Source organism: Chiloscyllium punctatum, chromosome 3 (assembly GCF_047496795.1).
Source record: "Chiloscyllium punctatum isolate Juve2018m chromosome 3, sChiPun1.3, whole genome shotgun sequence".
NCBI classification, from domain to species: Eukaryota; Metazoa; Chordata; class Chondrichthyes; order Orectolobiformes; family Hemiscylliidae; genus Chiloscyllium; species Chiloscyllium punctatum.
The window spans coordinates 142,110,984-142,133,193 of NC_092741.1; the positions used below are offsets into that span (position 1 = coordinate 142,110,984).

Below are 22,210 nucleotides of genomic sequence, written 5' to 3' on the forward strand. Positions count from 1 at the left end.
CTGTGACATGGCCAAATAGTTATTTTCCTCTGAAGTTTACGATAATATTCAGTGCTCTAATTGTTTTGTCTTTATTTTGTATTTCTAATTGGGTCTGTTTCTTGCCTAATTTGCTTGCTTGGATATATTGTATTATTTTCATTGCTGTATAATTCTTCAACCTATTTAACCACATTGGAAGGTCCCTACCTCCCCTTTATGAATTATGTGTTTCTCAAGTGTTATAGGATCCACTGAAGCAAATGAATCATTACAAGCTACAGACGCCTGCTAATAAACTTCAAAGAGATTGTCATGCACAGAAATAAACCAAGGAAAATGTTATGGATGGATCATGAGACTGATTTGAATTTTTACATCAGTCTTAATCTTGGCCAATTTTAAATTTATTTCCATGTGGCCAGTGCCTCATGAAGGTGAGGGATTAATCGAAAAAACACAGGATAAATTTAAATTTTGAGATTCGAATAGGAGACAAAGCCCTCTCTGCAGTGTTGGTCGTCGTCAGAATGATAGGGTTCGTCAAGAAGGGATTCCAAGTCTGATCTGAATGAAGTGTTCCTCCTTTTTCTTAAAAATAAACCGAGGCATTGAATGACCTTTTTAGAGAAGCTATTCTGTACTGAATATGGCAATAGAATTACTGTGTATAATGCCCAGGGAACAAGTTGATTCAGTATTTTTATACACATTTCCAACAATTTAATTGAGCAATTTAATAATGTCTTGCAGATGTGAAAGGTTTTTTCTAAATCCCAAATCTCTTGTTCTAGTTTCCATATGCCTTTTTCTATTTATAGTATTTATCTTGAACTTCAGTAACACAGCTCTTTGAAAGCTACTAGATTTCTTTAAAAATTAAAGCTTTAAGTTTGCCTTAGTAGTCTAAAGCCATAATCAAACCCTCACCAGACTGAACTTCTAAGAACCCTTGAATATGTGACAGACTAAATAGCTGATTCATCTAATGTTTTCAGTTAATGTGGAGCAGTGTTCATTAAAAATTAATGATAATTTGCAATATTTGCATTTCTTTATTCATTTGTAGCCAACTGGTTCCTTTTTGACTCAGCATGACTAAACAAAATAATTTTGGACAATGCGGGAAAGCTTCAACTCGCATTACATATGTGTTCAAGCAATGCATTTGTGTTGAGTCATCAGAGTCAATGGCAATTGGCTGAATTTAATCTGTATAGTTTTAATTAGAAATGAGCAAAGTGTAGATGTTTGCATTGTTTCCTTTGATCACCAAAATATATCTATTCTTAAAAAAAAGTCCTTGCATGAAATGAGGCGGAGCAACTTTGCAAACTTCCCCGTGCGTATTGATGTACTACTTTTAAAGCCAGCTGTACTTTGGGGGTGGGGCGCTTTAACCGTTGTCAGTGTGCGGCAGACTTGTCAAATTTGTGGATTTTAATTTCGTTGTCAGACTTACTCAGCAGCAGTCTTGTTTCTGAGTTTGAAATAGTTCAAGGCCCACCCATGCTAAACTGAAAAATGAACAACCAAATCTCACTCCAGTTAACTCCTTCAGCTGATCTATGCAGACTTATTGAACAAGTATTTTACAGTGCAGTACATTATGGGGGCCATTTGCAATGTTATAAAAAAACAGACCTATTTGCAGCAGTTGTTTACTGGACATTAGTGAAGCGGTAAGAAGTATGTAAATGTGATTTTACAGTAGAATCTTCAACAGAAAAGGAGAACTTTCAGCCCACTGCCATCTCTGAAGGACCAGCTCGCTAACTTTTTTTACTCCGGCCTTCTCCATATAATTACCTACCCTTCTGAATGTTTCAATTGAACCTTTCTCAACCATACTCTCCAGCAGTGCATCTGCATTCTTAGCTACTCATTGAGTAGAAATTGCTTTTAAAAATACAGTGTACAACTGGGCCAATTACTGCCTATTTAAATTTTTTGTATTTAGTAATTCACTGTGTAGATCTTCTCTGGAGTAGCATTTAATGCCCTCCTGAACTGCTATACATGTTGAGCTATGAACACACCCAAGGCACAATTGAACCAGAGTTTGAGGCAAGTGGGGTCTTGGGGAGAGAGTTTGAGGGGTTTGACCCAATAACATTGAAGGAATGGTGAGAGTTCCAAGATAGGATGGTGTCTCCCGGCGGAGAACTTTCCCTCCTCTCTCAAGGTAGAGGTCATAGGATTGGAAGGTGATGTTGGAGTCTACTGAGTTGGCACAGTACATCTTGTACAGCACACACTGCTGCTCCTGTGTGCATTGGTACTGAATGTTGAAGGTATCAAATGGGATACCTATAAGCAGTTTTAGGTGATGTCAAGCTGCTTGAATATTGGAGTTGCCCAGTCACGTAATTGAAGCATTGTGGCTGTTAAATTGCATGTCAAGTGATCTAGGTCGCAAGCAGTGGGTTTGGATTACCTCCAGTTTATGGCTGGTAAATTCTGGGAGACTAATAAGGTGTATTTATTCATTTGTGGGACCGGGGAGTCGCTAGCTGGGACAGAGTTTATTGCCCATCTCTAATTGCCCTTGAACGTGGTGATGGTGAGCTGCTGCCTTGAACCACTACTATTCTGTGTACTGTGGAGACACCCACAATGCCCTTTGGGAGGGAATTTCAGGATTTTGGCCCAGTGATGATGATAAAGTGACCATATTTCCAAGGTAAGATGGTGAGAGGCTCTGAGGGGAATTTTCAGCAGATGGTGTTCCAACTATCTGCTGCCTTTGACCTTCAATGTGGAAGATTAAGTCATAAGATAAGAGCCCTTGGTGTTGGAGATAGTATCTTGGTGTGGATAGAGAATTGGCTGATGGACAGAGAACATTGATTTGGGTCCGGATAAAGGGTCTGTTTGGGTAGGCAACCTGTAACCAATGGAGTTCCATGGGGATCAGTGCTGGCACTGCAACTGTTCCCAATATATTGTAATGGCATTGAGCAATGAGGTGAATGTACTGTAGTGAAATTTACAGGTGACCCAGAATTAGGTGGAAAGACAAGTTGCAAAGGGGATGCAAATGGTTTAGAGAGAAATTGATAAGTTACATAAGGGGTTGGGAGTGGGGGGGGAATGTTGACAAATAATGTTCTGTGGGAAAACTGAAGTTCATTTTGGAAGGGAGAACAGAAAAACTACTGAAAGCTGCAACACAAAGGGACTTGGGCGTACTTATGTGCGAAACACAAAGTTAGCGCTGGTGCAGCAGGTAATCAGGAAGGCACAAGGATATTCACCCTCTTGGAAAAAAGGTGGAGAATAAGAATAGGGAACTCTTGCTGCAGTTGTACAAGGTGCTGATGAAACCACATCTGGAGGACAGTGAGCAGTTTTGATCCTTATTTAAGGTAAGTTGTTATTTTGTTGGAGGCAGTTCAGAGAACGTTCACTACATGAGCCATGGTGTGGAAGAAAGACTTTAATTTAAGCAAAGATTTAACCAGGTTGGGATTCAATTCACTGCAGTTTAGAAGAGTGAGGGGTGATCTCATTGCAATAGAATTCTTAAGGGGCTTTACAGGGTAAATGCTGAGAGAATGGTTCCCCCTCATGGACCAAAGGCCATTGTCTCAGGGGAAGCAAAGGTGTGTTAGTTTAAGACTGAGGAGGAACTTCATTTGACAGTTGAATCCTTGGAGCTCCTTGCCACAGAGAGCTGTGAGACAAAGTCCTTGTGTAATTTAAGGCTGATGAATTCTTGATCAGTAGTGGAATGGAGGGGTATGGGGCAAACGCAGGCAAGTGTATGTGAGGGATGCAGAATCACTTGTGGAGTCGCAGGTAGGTAGGATAGTGAAGAAGGCATTTGGTATGTTTTCCTTTTATTGGTCAGAGTATTGAGTTCAGGAGTTGGGAGGTCATGCTGCGGCTGTACAGGACATTGGTTAGGCCACTGTTGGAATATTGCGTGCAATTCTGGTCTCCTTCCTATCGGAAAGATGTTGTGAAAGGGTTCAGAAAAGATGTACAAGGATATTGCCAGGGTTAGAGGATTTTAGCTATAGGGAGAGGCTGAACAGGCTGGGGCTACTTTCCCTCGAGCGTCAGAGGGTGACCTTGTAGAGGTTTACAGAATTGAGGGGCATGGATAGGATAAATAGACAAGGTCTTTTCCCTGGGGTCAGGGAGTCCAGAACTAGAGGGCATAAGTTTAGGGTGAGAGGGGTAAGATATAAAAGAGACCTAAGGGGAACTTTTTCACGCAGAGAGTGGTACGTGTATGAAATGAGCTGCCAGAGGATGTGGTGGAGGCTGGTACAGTTGCAATATTTAAAAGGTATTTGGATGGGTATATAAATAGGAAGGGTTTGGAGGGATATGGGCTGTGGGTGCTGGCAAGTGGGACTAGATTGAGTTGGGATAACTGGACGGCATGGACAGGTTGGACCAAAGGGTCTGTATCCATGCTGTACATCTCTCTTACTCTGACTCGACGAATGGACGAGCAGGTTAGAGGGGTTAAATGGCCTGCTCCTATTTCTGTTTCCTTTGGTCTTCTGCAAGTGGTCATGGGTTTGGAATGTGCTGTCTGAAGATCATTGAACTCTGCAGTGGGTCTTGCAGATGGTACACTTTGCTGCTACTGAGCATCTGTGGTGGAGGGAATGGATGTGGGTTTGGTGTGAATCAAGTGGGCTGCTTTGTCTTGAATGGTGTCAAACTTCGTGTTGTTGGAGCTGCAGTCATCCAGGCAAGTGGGCAGTATTCTGACCTCTGCCTTGTAGATGGTGGGCAGGCTTTGGAGTGACGAGATGAGCTATTTACTGTAGTATTCTTAGCTTCTGACTTGCTTTTGAAGCCACTTTTTATACAGCAAATCCTGTTCAGTTTCTGGTCAATGGTAACTCCCACGATGTTGCTAGTGGATGATTCATTGGTAGTGCCATTGAATGTCAAAAGGGAATTTTGCTTTTTATTGGAGAAGGTCATTATCTAGTGTTTGTGGTGTGAATGTGGTTTACCATTTTTTAAGCTCCAGCTTGGCTATTACCCAGATCCTGTCACATTTGGACTTGGAGACCTTCAGTATTTGAGGAGTCAGGAGTGGGTGTTGAACACTCATGCAATCGTTGGTGTCTATCCTCACTTCTGACTTGAGAGGGACTATCATCAAAGCAGCTAAAGATGGTTGGGCCTAGGCCACTACCCTGAAGAATTCCTTTGGCGATGTCCTAGTGCTGAGGTAACTGACCTCCAACAACCACGAGCAGTAGAGAGTATTTCCCATGTTTCTCAATGACACAAGTTTCACCAGGGTTTTCTGATGCTGCCATTGGTCAAATGGAGCCTTGAGGTCAAGGACAGTCACTCTTCAGCTCAACTAAAGTTTCTGCAGTGAATTAGCTGACCAGGGTGAAGACCGGTGATGCTAGAGGTGGAAGTGGACAGGCTTGCTGATGACATAAGAGATTGGATACTTGTATCTGCATCACGTATTGTGAATAAACCTGGCTTAATCTCAAACTGTTGTCAGGGAGGGGGGTGGAGCTGGTTGTGAAGTGGAATTTGGAATGGAGACCAAAACAGTGTCTTCCGTCTTACTGATATTCAATTGAAGGGCCTGTTTGATCATCCAATGGTAAGTGTCAAATAAACAATCCGATTAGTTAGCAATGGTTGAGAGGTGAAGTCGAGCCAGTGTGATCAGTGTATATTGAAAACTGTTTTATATATGGCTGTTGGACAACTGAGATTAAGCATTTAACTGCACTTAGCTCAATAAAGTGTGAAATGCAGTTCCTTAACCAAATAAAAGTGGAGTTTCCTTTGCCACGTTTCACCACGAGTGAATTAATTTCTGATTGGAACCTTTTGTGGGTGACTAATTTCAATTATCCCCTTAACGACAGTATTCCCCCTGACCTGCATATTGAACAAAATGCTTGCTATTTTATGATTTCTGTCCAGGTTTCTGCATATGTGGTGACAAATCTTAAATGAAGTGGAATTGGAAAAGAAATAGGGTACTTGGGCAAGGAGCTGATAAACCAGCATGGTAGTGACCCAGGGTACCATTTGGACAAGCCATAAGAAGAGAGAATGTGGTGGTTTATCCAACAAAAAAAGCTTTGCCATGTTTTCATGAACTGTACGAGTAGCAGTGCCAGTAAGATGACTGGGGTTTGTGCTGGAATGTGTTTACCACAAGTCTTCCCATTTCCTTATTAATCAAACATCTGTTCAACAATGCTTTTTGTACTTATTCCATTGCAATAATGTAACAAAGCTTTCTGGGCAATCTGTGACACTGGTTTTAAATCCAGCATTAACATGTTAATAGTTGGGGAAGTATTGACTTTTAGTAAGTATGCGGCCAGTGCTTATATCCTCGAGGCTTGATTTGTTTGCGTACAAAATGAGAAGCTGCATATTTCAGTAGCACATGTAGTGGTTACGTTTTGTTAATGCAGTTTGGAATAATAGATTCATTTTGCTCCCTTGTATCGTTTGAGTCCAAGGTGTCTCATTTGTGTCATGACTCTTTTTTTAAATTGAAATTATTTTCTGCTGGTCTCCAGTGTCTCAAAGTGCTTTACAGACAATTCAATGCATTTGTTGTACTGTCACAGTAGTGTAAGAAAGATGGCAGCTTGCACAATACGATAACAAGGATCTATTTTTGTAATGTTGGTTTGACAACATTATTAAGGGTAGCAGGGATAATTCCCTTTGTTTGTTTTTAAATGGTGCCACGGGATTTTCCAGCATCTCCCTAAGCAGTTGGATGAAATATCTTGGTTTAATGTCTCCATCTGAAATTAGATGCCTCTGATAGAGCGTTCTCAGTGCACTGTAGGGTCGGCCTGTTGTATAACTTGACCCAGGACCTTGTGGCTCAAAGGCAAGAGTCATACTGGCACTCTAGCGTTAGGACCTTTTTTTTTAAATAAGATTTTCAAATTTTCTTTGAATATAAATGTATGTTGTAGAATGATTTAAACGGCAATATTTTAGTGTTTTTAGTTTGTAATTACTAATGCCAGATTACGGTTCTGTTTTAAAGTCTGAACAGTCTAGATGTTTATTGCACAAAAGTGATGTGTACAAATTTAAATATTTTAGTCATTCCTGAGATGGGCAAGACCAGCATTTATTGCCCATCCATAATTGTCCTTGGGAAGGTAGTGAGCTGCATGCTGCAAGTTAATGTTGTGAAAATTCGTATTGCTGTTGATCAAAGCATTCCTGGACTTTGACCCAGTGGCAGTGAAGTAATATATTAGCATTAAGATAGAATCTTGGATGGCATCTTCAAGAGGCTGGACTGGTCCTGTTGTCCTTGTAGATGGTGTCTGTTTTCTCAGGAAGACAGTCTAAAAGATCTCAATGGCAGTCTGCACTATAAGATGCTGTGTGTCAGTAATGAAGGGAATAAATGGTGGTGGTGGATGGTTGCCAATCATGCTTTTTGTCCTGGATGGTCTTGAGCTTGTGTTGTTGGAGTGTGTTCATTCAAGCAAGTGGGGAATATTCCATCACACTCCGATTTTGCTTTTATAAATGATGAACAGAGTCCCAATCTGCTCTTGTATAACTAGTATTTTTAAGGTTGGTTCGGTTCGGTTCAGTTTCTGGTCAATAATGACCTTTAGGAGTTAATATTGGGGTTCAGTGATGATCTTGTTGTTCAATATGTGGAAATGTTCGTTAGATGTTTTAATTAGTGATGGTCATTGCCTGAAGTGTGTAATGAGTGTTACATTCCGGTTTTGTACTCTAGCTTGAACTTTGTCTAGGTCTTGCTATCTATGGACACAGGCTACTTCAGTATCTGAGGAGTTGCAAATGGTATTAAACACTGTCACTTGTAACAGTTACAGTGGTCAGACATCTCCACTTCCAACCTTGTCGTGAAAGGTTGGTTAAAACACTCAAATCTATGGTTCCAACTGAAGTTGGAGGGCTGCACCGTTTCCTTTCCAATCTGCCTCTTCCACGGTTCGCAACAAATTTACAACTTAATCAGATTGGGATTTGGTCAGTTATCTTGGTCTCTGTGTCAGTGTTAGGCACAAGCCTGCCAAGTTTCTTTAGCCAACAGCATGCAACTAATTTATTCAACTTTGACCAAGTAATAAACTTAAGAAAGAATAGCTTTTCTGAGGCTTTTCTGATATCTAATTCATTAGGATGTTTTTCCTCACAGTGAGTAAGAATGTTGAATAACCTGTCGTGGTGCTGAAACGGTGTTCTACAGTTCTACGTGCACCACCTTTTTGTTACTGAAGTGTCTTCCTGAAATGCAGTTTGCTGAATTTCCTTTGGGAATAGTGGGCTGTATTCCAAGGAACAATCCACAATGGCAAAGGAGACTTGTAGGTTTTTGAGCACTCGTGTTGCTGAGAGGAGTTGTAAAGAGAGTGCAAGTAACAGGATGTTGCTCTTCCAACAGTTCAGGGGCAGCATTGAAGTTATCCTTTCGTTTAAGCGTGTGTGTGTCTCACTCGTAATCTTTTTTAAAAATTGCATTTTTATGTCAATATATTCAAATACTTCTGTAAACATTGAAGAATAATATATTAAAGTATTGTCTTTGTGGGCAACTTGGCTTTCCACCCTGAATGTTCATAGCACCAAACTACAGATTGCACATCACCATTCACATTGAAATCTGAATAATAGATGTTAAAAGCAACTGATGGTTTGAACAATTAGTTTGTGATTTGGTTTGCATGCCTTGATTTCTCGCATACTGTGGTCAGATTGGAACAAAACTAATTTAGATCCCTGACCCACATGGATCAGCGCTAGTACTTAATTGTATTTCATATGTTACATTAAGCTCAAAAGCAAATCTAAATTTGATATCAGCATTGATTTTAGATTGCAAATTCTTCCCAGTTTGAAGTATTTGCAGCTTGCCTTTGAAAATTAAAGGCTTTGCATAGTAAAAACTAGTTTGCAAATGTGAAACAAACACCAACATTTATTTTTATGTATTATTTAGCACATTGTAGACCTTGTCAGCATTACATCAATTCCAGTTCTTGGTTGTGTTTTTTAATGTAAATATTTATTGAAAAACATTTTCACTTTTTACAAAAACACAAACCATAAAAAGTTAAAGTACAGAAAAATAGAAATAATATTGTACTATTGTTATATTACAGTAACATTAACAATAAACTGTCTAGTATTCTTTAAGATACAATATACTCATTTACTTAAAACAAACTAACATAACTCAAATTAAATTAATTAACATTAAATTGAGTTACAATCCACTAAACTTAAATTACAGTACATTGTACTATATTCATGATTTGGAGATGCCGGTGTTGGACTGGGGTGTGCAAAGTTTAAAAAATCTCTCAACACCAGGTTATAGTCCAACAAGTTTAATTAGAAGCACACTAGCTTTGAGTGCGCTCCATCAGGTGATCAGGACAATCTCCTGATGAAGGAGTGACACTCCAAAAGCTAGTGTGCTTCTAATTAAACCTGTTGGACTATAACCTGGCGTTGTGGTTTATAACTTTGTACTATATTGCATTACTCCACTCACTGCACCTCCAAGTCTCCCATCCACTGGAGCAACAGTGATTATACCCATATTTACCAGCTACCTCTGGCCGGGTCCCTGGACCACCATATACAGCCCATGTGACTTATATAAAGGCCCTAATCACTACCGCTGACTGATCCATGTTGATATAATTTAGAAAGGGCTGCCATGTATTATAAAATCGCTCCGTTCCATGGTGCGCCATACTCCGGTAATCCTGAGAGATGTGCTCCATCACAAGTCTACGCCACCCTGCAAGACCTGGAGGCTTTTCTGATATCTAATTCATTAGGATGTTGTTCCTCACAGTGAGTAAGAATGTTGCTCACCCAAAGAGGGAAGATTCAGTAGCCCCAAAAGGAGGGACACTGGATCCTCCCTAACTTCCCAGGATCCTCTCCAGCTCATTCACTATGGCCCCTAGTATCCGTGGATCTTGTAACAGGGCCGAAAGCAATGTGTAAGGGTGCCAATACTGTTTTGACTTTTGGGACCTATCAGGCAGATCCTTTCTTAAACTTTGCTAACCTCTCTGCTGCCATATGAGCCCTGTGGAGGATCTTCAATTGCACCACTTGTACCTGATTGTGTATTGAAATCATCTTTACATTTTCCCGTATGTCCTCCCATATTTCCGATGCGATTTCTTCCCCTAACTCCTGATTCCAAATCTCATGGATTCTGTCCATATCCCCCATGGCGTTCCCTCTCTGCAGATGACATATGGTACTAACTGAGTGCCCTCCCCCACATCCGAGCACTCCACGTTCTATATCCAACCTGGAAATATTGGAAAAGGTCCCTATTAGGGATTCCGTATTTCTGACCTAATTGGCTAAAAGACATCAAGACCTCTCCCTCAAATAGATCTCTCAGACAGGAGATTCCTTTATTCCTCCCATGCTGTAAAGCTGGTGTCCATTGACCCCGGTCTAAATCATGGAGTTCCCACTAACTATTTGAACGGCTAAGTTTTAGGCAAATTGCCCTCACCCTGCCACATTATCCTCCATGCTTTGACCGTATTTATGATAATCGGACTTTCACAGTGCTCAACTATCAACCTTGTCTTACCCATGAACAGTAAGTTTTATGAGGGGACATTTCACTGTGAGGCCTCCACAATAATCCATATCAACTTCAAGTCATTAGGCACTTATTCGACTACATATGCACCCTGTTGTCATATTTCATATCTCCTCAGATCTCTTTCTCTCTCTTTCCACCCCCCCCCCCTCCCCTTTCCCGGCAGTTGCAACTTGGTAAGTTTTTAGTTAAGGGGCACCTACGGCATAAATAAATGATTCAAGCCATCCCTCAAACCTCCGCAGCATCTGTTTGGGTAGTAACAACTGGAGCATCCTCCATCGGATATAACCAAGGAAGAACATTCATTTTAATCGAGGCTATATGTCGTAGCCATGATATGGGTAGTTCCTCCCATCGCTGCAAGTCCTGCTTTATCCTCAAACAGCTGCACAAAGTTCACTCCGTACAGCTGACAAAAGCAAGAGGTAATGAAAGTTCCCAGACAGAAAACTTTGTTCTATTGGCTTGTTTGGACTTGGTGTTAGCCTGCAGAATTGGGAACATAACTATTTCGGACCACGCGGCAGTCTATTTAGATGTTAAGACCAAAAGGCAGTGGAGTAGGCACGTGGCACTGGATCTGTTTCTGTTGAAGATGACCACTTTGTACCAGTATATGACAAGGGAGTTCAGGGTTTTTTTGGAACATCGTTGGAGTCCAGCCAGTAATCAGTCAGTGCTCTGGGAGACCAAAGCATTCTTAAGGGTATGATTGTCTCCTCGTTGTTGGGTATGAAAAAGAGGGGAGAGCAGCAGCGGATGCTCAAGGCCCAGCTGAAGGCAGCCAAATCAGCATATTCTACTAGACCATCCATGGTCAAATTGCAATGGGTTATGGGTCACTGCTCTCTGGGCTGTCCTGGACTCAGCGCTGATGTAAGAGGTGAAGAGAGGGATCTTCTTTGCAAAGCAAAGGCTGTTTGAATATGGGGAAGAGCTGGGTAGATACCTGGCTTACCTGACTAGGAAGAAAAGTGCTCCACAGTCCATTGTCTATCGGGGGAGAACTGGTTATGTCACTCATGAATTGAGGAAGATCAGTGCCAGATTCCGGGAGTTCTATACTTATCGGAGAGCTGTGGGGATGGAGATTAGATGGAATCCTTTGCAAACTTGGACCTCCCTAATATAAACGTAGATCAAGCCTCCCTTTTAAATGCACCTCTGACAGTACAGGAGGCGGTAAGGCAGCTCCAAGGTGATAAGGAACCTGGCCCAGATGGATTCCCGAATGAATTTTACAAGGGGTCCATGCACGTGTTAACTGAACTACTGCTGGGGATGTATAGTCATTCATACAGCCACAACTGTCTTCCACCCTCTCTTAGGGACGCTAATATCTCCCTTATCTTAGGGGAAGGGAAAGACCCTGAGAATCTCACATCGTATAGGCCCATCTCGTTGTTGAATGTAGATTTTAAAATTCTATCAAAGGTGTTGGCTTTGAGACTGGAGAAGGTGCTGCCCATTATTATAAAAGAGGACCAGATGCGTTTTATCTAGGGCCACAGCTCCTCCAACAATATCAGGCGGGTGTTGAATATAGTGCAAATATGTCCGCAGAAAACAATTCTGGGTTTGGTGTTCACCCTAGATGCATGAAAGGCTTTTGACTGGGTCGAATGGTCGTATCTCTTTGCTCTAGATTGTTTTGTTTTGGTCTTGGAGAGGCCTTCGCAAGGTGGGTGACAGTGTTATATAAAGACCGCAAGGTGGCGGTTATCACAAATGGGGTTAAATGGAACAATTTTGGTGTGGTAGTCTACTTCCTGCAGGGCCTGAGCCTCACCTTCCAAGGTTCGGACCCACCCCTTTGAGCTCTCCACGGCCTCAGAGGTCACAGTCCTCTGCTCCACCGCCTCCTGCTTTGTCAGCATGGCAGTAATTGGTTACAGCGCTGCCTCGAGTTATTTTTTCCCCCACTGAATTTTGCAAACTCAGTTGAGTGGAGCAGCAGAATTTACTAACTGAGCTTGCAAACTCACTTGGGTTCAGTGGAGCAGCAGAATTTACTAAGGGCGCCGCCAGGGGATCGAGGTAACTGCTGCGGGTATGCCTGACCGAGTAGGGGAGTGCCCTGCCTGCTGCACTCCCCTAGGTCCCTTTCCCTTCAATGTATTCATATCAGCTGCAGAACTTCCAAATCCTAACTTAAGGAGGCTCTACTTACTTTATGCTGCAAACTATCCTCAGGGGTGACTAATGGGGAGGGGGTGTGTAAAAGCCCACCTTGCCTCGGGTATGAAACAGAGCCCAACACAGCAGACTGTTCAGATTGTTGCCATCTTGAATCTCCCCGTTTTGGGTTGTAAGGGTTTTTTTTAACTCTAATCTAGTCTGATTGCCCTTAACAAACTTGGTTGCAAGGGATTTGACCTAGGATAGAAGATTAAATTATTTGTACAATTTTAGTAAATTGCAACAGGGGTCTGCAATTGGCAGCTGTTTTTAAATTTGCATTTATTTTTTGATCCTAATCACACTTGAAGGTGGTAATGAGCTGTCCCCTTGAACTGCTGCAGACCACTTGCTGTAGGTAGACCCACAGTGACATTGGGGCAAAAAGTTTGAACACCTTCCCCAATGACAGTGAAGTGGGTTTATTTCCAAGCCTCTGGTGAATAGCTTGGAGGGAACTTGCAGGTGGTACCTGCTCCTCTTAGCTGAAAATGTGTTGCTGGAAAAGCGCAGCAGGTCAGGCAGCATCCAAGGAACAGGAGAATCGATGTTTTGGGCATAAGCCTTTCTTCAGGAAATTCTTCAGCTCTCCTTCGGGCTCATGCCTGAAACGTTGATTGTCCTGCTCCTTGGATGCTGCCTGACCTGCTGTGCTTTTCCAGCAACACATTTTCAGCTCTGATCTCCAGCATCTGCAGTCCTCACTTTCTCCTGCTCCTCTTAACCTTGATGTAGGGGGAGAGGAGGGGATGTATGTATCTCTCATTTACAGTTACATGTTCCTTGTGTATTCGCGCTACAAGGTTTTTATGATAGACCTGTGTCCTGATTTTTATTGAGGCATTTGAATATTGTTTCAACAAGTTGTTTACTTTTCAGTCTTGTACTCTGTATTCTTTCTTCCTAACGTCCTTTTTTTAAAAAAAATCAAAGACTTGCATCCCAGCTTGGCTAGTCTTATATTTGTCTTTATTTGCTCTAATATATTAAATATTTAGATTTGTGAAGGTATCACAACCGTGTCGCTCATTAGAATCCAAAAGTTGTGGAAAAATGACTGATCATCAGTAAGATTTCTCTAGAGCTGAGATCAGGGGATGTGGTGGGTGCCAGAGATTTTTTTCTGGTCAGTTTTTGGCCATGCCGTACAACGGTGAAGTGTAATGGCTTGTGCGGTTGGTTTCACAGTCGGACAGTTATAGTCTCTTAGTTAGCTCTTGGAGCAAATGGTTTGTTGATGTTGCAAAACTGTGGGGAGGGGGTTGGGGTGGTGAGGAGGGGGCGGTGGGGGAGTAGATTTCTACTGTTAAGTAAGGTTTGCCAGTAGATTTCTCTAAGATGTCAAAATTATCTAACCCTTTCACTTTCAAAACTGCCCTCTGAGGGGAAAAAATATAATTTGAACTTAAATAGTGTTCAGTTAAAATGAATGTTTTTATTAATTTTGTGCAACTTAGTGCAAGACCTGCTACTAGTATCCAAGTTGGAGTACATTCTACGCTTTATGTATAATGTGATTTTATTTTTAACTTTCAAATCTGTACGTAGCTTATTGGAAAGGCTGCTTCCACTTCGAGTAAATGAAGCTATCTCTTTGACACAGTGACAGCAAGTAGCACGCCACAGTGTTAGACATTTGTCTGATTCTGCTGATTTTTGTTCCATGATACCTGAAAATTGTGAATATTTTTTTCAATTCCACCTAGTACAGTGTGAAGGTGCTAAGAGTTGTTTGGGTACCTAGTACATTTAATGGTGAATCTATTCGGCACACTGACTTTATTTTTCTAGAAGGGCTGACCTTTTTATAGCTGCACAAAGTATTGTAGCTTGTTCAATGTTAATTTATTTATGCATTTAGTATGTTTGTTCTTGAACTGTAAAGAATGTTTATCTGCTGTCTACTGACTCTAAAGTTTCTCACATCTACAGCAATGTAGTTGAAGCATCTGTAGGGTATAATCCAGTCTGTTATATATGTAGTCCACATGGAGATGAAAACAAATCTGCTTAGGCATGTTTTTGAGCTATGGATTCTATACAACCATCCACTCAAATGTGTTGGATGTGTATAGTCATGAGTTAAAAATCTCTCAGCGCCAGGTTATAGTCCAACCAATTTAATTGGAAGCACACTAGCTTTGAGTGCTGCTCTTTCATCAGGTGGTTGTGGAGTCATGAGGTTGGACTCCTATGTCAGTCACTTTGACTGGGACTGTCCATTTGAGGTTCTACAGCAAGATAAGCACATTTGCTTTAATAGCAAAAATATATTGGTCAAATGAATTTACCTGGTATTCTATTCTCAGAGAGAGAGAGTTCACTATTCTGCCACCCTTTAAAAGGTGTTTATTCCAATTTTTTTTTTCTCCTGAATGATAGAGGAAGGATGTTGCGAAACTTGTAAGGGTTTAGAAAAGATTTGCAAGGATGTAGCCAGGGTTTGAGCTACAGGGAGAGGCTGAATCGGCTGGGGAGGCTGAGGGGTGACCTTTTATAGAGGTTTATAAAATCATGAGGGGCATGGATTGGGTGAATAATCAAGGTCTCTTTTCCTAGCTAGGGGAGTCCAAAACTAGAAGGCATATGTTTAAGGTGAGAGGGGATAGATTTAAAAGGAACCTAAAGAGATATGTTTTCATGCAGAGGGTGGTGCATGTATGGAATGAGCTGCCAGAGGAAGTCATGGAGGCTGGTACAGTTACAACATTTAAGGCATCTGGATGGGTATATGAATAGGAAGGGTTTGGAGGGGGACGGGCCAAGCAGTGGCAAATGGTTCTACATTAATTTAGGATATCTGGTTGGCATTGAAGATTTGGACCGAAGGGACTGTTTCCATGCTGTAGGATTTTTAGACTCAAACTTCGGTCTATTCTGACACTGTCCCACTAGGGCAGAATGATTGTTTGTTTATCTCACCTATCTGATCCATTCCTTGCAAAATCAGGGAGGGGAAGCCTAGTTTACATAAACTTTTCTCCCTAACCTAATCCTTATCCTTGGGAACTCTGGTGATATTCTGGACCTTGTTTCTGACAAGGCAAATGTTTTAGTGCAGTGCCCGAAACTGCACATGATTCTGTACATGTGATCTTTCTAGGGCTTAAATATAAAGTGCTGCCTAAATATGTGCAATTTTAATCGCCAGCTTACTGATTTTCAACACTTACTATTTTCCTTTGGGAGATGGTTAATGCAGCTACGCTCTACCCTTCAAGATAATTGACTGAAGAAACTGTAATCTGTGCAATTTTGAAGGTGTGGGTGCAGTAAACAGCATACATATGCATAATCACAAACTAGAGTTGTCTTATTCTATTATTTTAAATTCATACTATAATTATGGCTTTAACTTCTGTTGCAAGGCAGGGACAGATGGAATTTTATTATTCAGTCCATCAATATGAAGAACGTTTGATAATTTAAATATGATTGGTGCAATATTTTTCATTGCTATGAGTTTTATTTGTTTGAATTTCCATTTAAAATAAATTGGTGTCATTTTCCCAGTTTATAAGTAGGAACTATGCAGACAAAATTACTCTGGGTTCCTATCCATCAGAAATTTCCAACAGTGTCTTGTATCGGGTGATTCATAGTTGCCTTAATGAAAGAATGTCTTCAGGAGTTGGAATTTTGTAAGCGGCCAGTCTGTTGGAATGTATTTCGTGCCCCCGGCAGACTGGGTCGCCTAAGACCTGCTGCTCTGGTTGTTCTTTTTGAGATGATGGATTATTCAGTTGTCAGGATTCCTGCTCCATTTCAGTTAAACTCAAACTCAGCAGAAGGTTTAAGGGCAGCATCTTGTTCAATTAAACATGCCACCGTTCCAAACTTGATCTTGTGCAAACATTTCACTGCACTCATTCTTTTCTTTCAACAGCAGACGTTGGTTATGGCCCTGTTGCTTATTCATATTGTTATGACTGGTAAATTCCCCACCCCTGCTAATTTAAGCCAGCAAGACAAAGGAGTTAACCTGTGGTGTCACCTGTTAAAATTCGTGAGGCAAAGAAGTATCCCAAAGGTCATGATTTAAAGTAAAAAATTAACAACTTTACTTTTTTTGAAAGTCTCACAGAAAATAATTATCTAACAGCTATTTACAACTGCTTACTTTAACCTATCTTTTATTTTCCATTCTATAATACTAGTCTGATAAAATTCCCGATCAAGATTTACCAAAATATTCAAACTTCAAATGCAGCCAGCTGTTGAAGTTTCTTTGTATCTTTCTCTGTCAGCATCTTAGGACTTCTGATTCACAGGTTGTTGATAAAGGTACCTTTTTTAAGAGTTATTCTGCAGGCACTCTGCATATATTGGTGGCTTGGCAATTCTTCCCCCAATTGTTCAATTTGCTTAATACTTATACCCTAAAACCTCAGATTGTTTCATTGAATTTGGTATTTTGACAATATTAAAACCAAACTTGATTGGAGTTTCGTATCTTGGGGCATAATTTAAATTTGGCCGAATTTGGGTTTGTTTTTGTCTTGTAGCAACCTAGGTATTGCTAGCTGCTGGACCAAATATTACACTAAATTCTCTAGCACCCTGTATGCTTGCTAAGTCCTTCAAGTCTCTTAAAGGTATAGTATCCCTACATCTTCATAACAATATTACTTCTGGACCCAGCTTGTATCATTATTTGTTCTGTTATCATTTGCTTTTGCCTTTTAGTATAACCTTTTGTTGTTTGATCACTCTTGCCATCCACTCTATTACTAACCTTTCTTTTTAATAGAATCACTACAGTGTGGAAGCAAGCCATTTTTGACCCACAGAATCCACACCGACCCTCTGAAGAGCATCCTATCCAGACCCACCTCTCTACCCTATCCCTGTAACCCTCCATGTCCCATGGCTAATCCATCCAGACTGCCCACCCCTGGGATTATGGGTGACTTAGCATGGCCAATCCACCAAACGTGCCAATTCTTCTATCACCCAAGGCTAGAATCGAACTTGGGTCCCTGGGGCTGTGCGGCAGCAATGCAAACCACTGAGCCACCGTGCTTTCCTCAGAGGCCCTTTCACTATTTCTGTACATTTTTAAAAACCAGTTACTGCCATGAAATTTTCCCATCACGTCCAAAATGGTTGTCAAGCCAAGAATAAAGGCAAAATTCTACAGATGCTAGAAATCTAAAACAAACCCAGAATGCTGGAGAAATTCAACAGATCTGGGAACATCTACGCAGAAAGAAGCATTTAACATTGAGTCTGGTATGACTTTCTTCCGAACCCAAGGTGTTGACTCAAATTTTGCAGCCTACAATGAACAGGCAGCACTTGCTCCTGATGCCCTCAAACATCCAGCAATGCCAATGGCATCACTTTCACTTTCTCTCGTTGATTTGATTGCAACACCAGCTTTGATAGCAACTTCAACCAATTGGATAAGCAGCCAAGCACATTAAAACAGTTCTCATGCTGCAAGTGAGGAAATAAAGTGAACCAATTGTAGAATGATTAGAAAAGTGAGCATGCAAGAGTGACATAAAGATCAGAATACACACGTGGGACTGAGAGAAACAGAAACATCTCTGGCTAATGTACGGAATTTTAAAGTATTGAAAGTTTACCACACTGGAGAAGTTTGAAATGTCACAAGTATAAAATTTTGTCCTAGACTAATCCCTGCTCAATCCCAAAACTGTTACATATTGGTCAACAGAACATAACATTTTGGGGGGGACCTTTAATATGCGATTAAAGCTGAAAAAGTGCATGCCAATACTGTGACCGTTGGAGAAGCAGGAAACTGCTGACAGTGCTCTTAATTTTCAGTGTTTCAATCATGTTTATGGATGTAAGGAGCTGCTGTTGGTATCAGTTCTAATCCCAATGAATGCCAGCAGTTTGACTGTCAGAACAGTCTGGATGTTTGCAGCTGTAAACTACTTTTTCCTCTCTGTATAGATACTGCTGACCTCCTGAATATTTTGACTATTTTAATAATTATTAAATAGTGTTTAAAGAGGGCAGCTTAGCTTCCTCTTTGCAGGATCTCTTTTTTTTTTCTCCCAACCTCTGTTACTGTTATTCCACGACCCTTTGTCTAGATACATAGACGTGCCAAATGGACCTAATACCCTATTTTTAAAAAAATTTTCCTTTTTGCTCAACACCATATTTGCCTAATCCTATTGCAGCACAACTATTGGATTGTTATTCGCAAGCTATATTAGTTCATTTATTCTGCTATAATGCTCATTAATGTGTTTCCTGTTTTATGTAGATTTGAAACCAAGCCAAGAGGATGGGAAAGCAGAATAGTAAACTGCGTCCCGAAGTGCTTCAGGACCTGCGAGAAAATACAGAATTCACAGATCACGAGCTCCAAGAGTGGTACAAAGGCTTCCTTAAAGATTGCCCTAGTGGGCACTTAACTGTAGAGGAGTTCAAGAAAATCTATGCAAACTTCTTTCCATATGGAGATGCTTCAAAGTTTGCAGAGCATGTGTTCCGTACGTTTGATACAAATGCCGATGGAACAATTGACTTCAGAGAATTTATAATTGCACTCAGTGTCACATCCCGAGGGAAGTTGGAACAGAAGTTGAAGTGGGCATTTAGTATGTATGACTTGGATGGAAATGGGTACATCAGTCGAAGTGAAATGCTGGAGATTGTACAGGTATGGCATGGAATAAATGCAGTTCAATTTGTAGAGTCTTATTTCTTTCTGATAACAAGACTCTGTGTGTGGATCTCACTCTTGCGCTCTCAGTTCCAACTTGGGCAGAATAACTGCGTTCATTGTCTTTGACTGCAGCTTGGCTGACCTAGACATTAATTTTTGTAAAATTTAATATTGGTTATTTGAAAGTGAAACACAGATTTGTCAATTCATTGAATGCAAAAATCCAGGAGTGAGAAGAAATAGAAGTTTGGAAAAGTCCAGAGTTTCGAGCAGATGAAGGCAAACTAGTGAGCCATTGAGAAATGGTGACGTTGGCAGCAGAGAGCTATGGGTTGGATAGTACAGTAATCACTAAGAAAGGAATCTTCGCAATAAATCACATGTGGGAAGAAATTCAGTGTAGGTAAAACCAGGGTGCCAATATCCATACCTCTGAACTTTGTTTGAAGGCAGTCAAGATAATGAAATGTAGGTCAAAGATATGTAGGGTGCAGGCAGGAGGAAGGGGTTTGGTTTTAGCGTAGCTATTGATGAGCTGACATTTAAACAGCAGATGAAGAGAGTAGAAACAGCTTTTTCAGCTGGTAAACTCCGGTTTCAACAGTGTGCATGTGAGATCATCCCTTTTAAGTTACAAATTTCATCAAGAAGTAAAATAGAAATTTATGTAAGAGCCGAGGGGGTGACTGGGACCATAAGAATAGTACCATGGAAGAGCACTGTGGAGGTGACTGAAGGATGGACAAGATGAGGAATGATTTGAGGTAGCCAGTCATGTAAGATGTTAGCAAATTTTGCCCCCAATGCAAGGCCGAATGTAAGTCGTACTGGTGTGTGTTTAGGAAGGGAAACCAGTTCTTGTAGCTTGGATTTCTCACTCATTCCAGCAATTTGGATAGAATGGAAAGCTTGTCAATAGAACAGTTTTTGACAAGAATGGTGTGGGGGGGGGGCGAACAAGGATTCATATCACGGTGTAACTCAGTGATTTGTGGGAAAATTAAATAGTTAGCTTGGCAATTAGCCTTAAATGAGCTTGATGAGAGAGGAAATGGAATACCTATGGTTATGATAGAAAAGAGAAAATCGAATGTTGTCATATCCTGGTAACTTGTCTTGTGCTCCTCACTTATGACTGTATAACAGAAGAATTGAGACAGTCAAAGGGTCTACTATTTTAATTTTCTGGAAGTAGCAAGGCTTGATTGTTCAGAGGAAACCACTGTACTTAAAAATACAGAAATAATTATCAATTTATAATCAAAGTTCAAAAATTGAGTTTCCGTCCGAAATCCAAAATGTATTGCCGAATCTGGTGCTGTCACTTTAACCTAATGAATTTGCTCAGATGAGAGATGACAACTTTGGGTTGACAATTCATTCTAGCTCCTTTTTTCATTAGTCTTTAGCCAGCCTCATCCAAGAACCCCTTACTAACCTGAAGAATTTACTACCTTCGCTCGAACAATCTAATGCTTGAATGGTTTGATGGTATTTCTCATATTGCACCCTGAATGTAACCAGATTGCAGTAACTTGTGTAAGCAGGCTAAAATGTTTAAATGCAGTTCCTGCTTGCTAGCTACTGCAGAAAATATAATGGCTAATTAGCAAGGAATGAATTATCTGGGGAGTAAGGAAAGCAATTGACTAACATTCCATTAGTTTTTATGTGGGTTAGAATTAATGTACTTTTGTAATGGGTATTGTGCTTGCATTTTCTGCAAATTGACATGTATATTTGTTAGTGCAGTGTCCCCCTCTGTCCAGTGGGTGAAAATAGAGTTAGTCGGAATATAAGAACAGGAGTAGGTCATTGGCCTATACAGCTTTCCCCACTCATGGCTGATTGAACACAATGTGTTATACCCACCTCATCCCCATAGCCTTGTACTCAATCGATAATCGGAGATCTATCAATCTTCAGCTTAAACTTACTCTCAAACTGAGCTTCCACAGACCTCTGGAGTAGGAGATTCCAAAGATTCACTACCCTTTTGAGTTAAACCAAATTCTCCATTATATCTAACCTAAGAAGAATCCTTTTTTTTAAAGAAACACAATTGTGTTCTCTGATTCTTGGCCTTTTGGCTTGGAATACATGTAGTTTCTGTTCTTATCAGTTTAATATCTGATATCTCCTGAATGTGGGAGTGTTTGTATTAAATTGATTTTTGGAGCAGAGTGATGGGTCTGGGGTTTTTGGGGGCGGCACAGTGGCTCAATGGTTAGCACTGTTGCCTCACAGCACCAGGGTCCCAGGTTCGATTCTAGCCTCTGGTGAATATGTCTGTCTATGTGGAGTTTGCACATTTCTCCCCGTATCCATGTGGGTTTCCTTCGGGTACTCTGGTTTCCTCCCACAGTCCAAAGATGTGCAGGTCAGGTGAATTGGCAATGTTAAATTGCCCATAGTGTTAGGTGCATCATTGAGGGAAATGGGTCTGGGTGGGTTACTCTTTGAAGGGTTGGTGTGGACTAGTTAGGCCGAAGGTCCTGTTTCCGCACTGTAGGTAATCTAACCTAAGCTCCACAAAACTTTGAGAAACATCATGCCTGTATCTGCTCTGCCTATCCCATTTAACTATTTTAAAAGTTTGATGGCCTCCAATAGACTGAAATGTTTGTCTTCTGTCTACTTTTTTTTTTCCTTTTTCACCACTGTGTTCACTCATTCTACCAGTGTGTGCACAAAAACAAGAATCCATGCTAATTTTCTGCCTCCTTCTGCTTGCTAAAGTGCATGTTGATGGATGTGTTGGGTGGGATGAGGGGAAGGGAGTGACT

General features: G+C 40.9%; 1 protein-coding gene and 1 non-coding gene across 2 annotated transcripts in view; both read left to right on the top strand.

The window, feature by feature from the left end:
* LOC140465854 (hippocalcin-like protein 1) overlaps positions 1-22,210 on the top strand; it is a 60,744-nt gene that overhangs the window by 32,086 nt on the left and 6,448 nt on the right. The window contains exon 2 of the mRNA XM_072561711.1: positions 19,020-19,418. Coding sequence (XP_072417812.1) covers positions 19,041-19,418 — 378 coding nt within the window. The 5' untranslated portion in view covers positions 19,020-19,040. The remainder of the gene's footprint in view (positions 1-19,019; positions 19,419-22,210) is intronic.
* On the top strand, positions 21,495-21,683 carry LOC140473045 (U2 spliceosomal RNA). Its single transcript, XR_011958050.1, has one exon. It is a non-coding gene; the product is annotated as a U2 spliceosomal RNA (small nuclear RNA).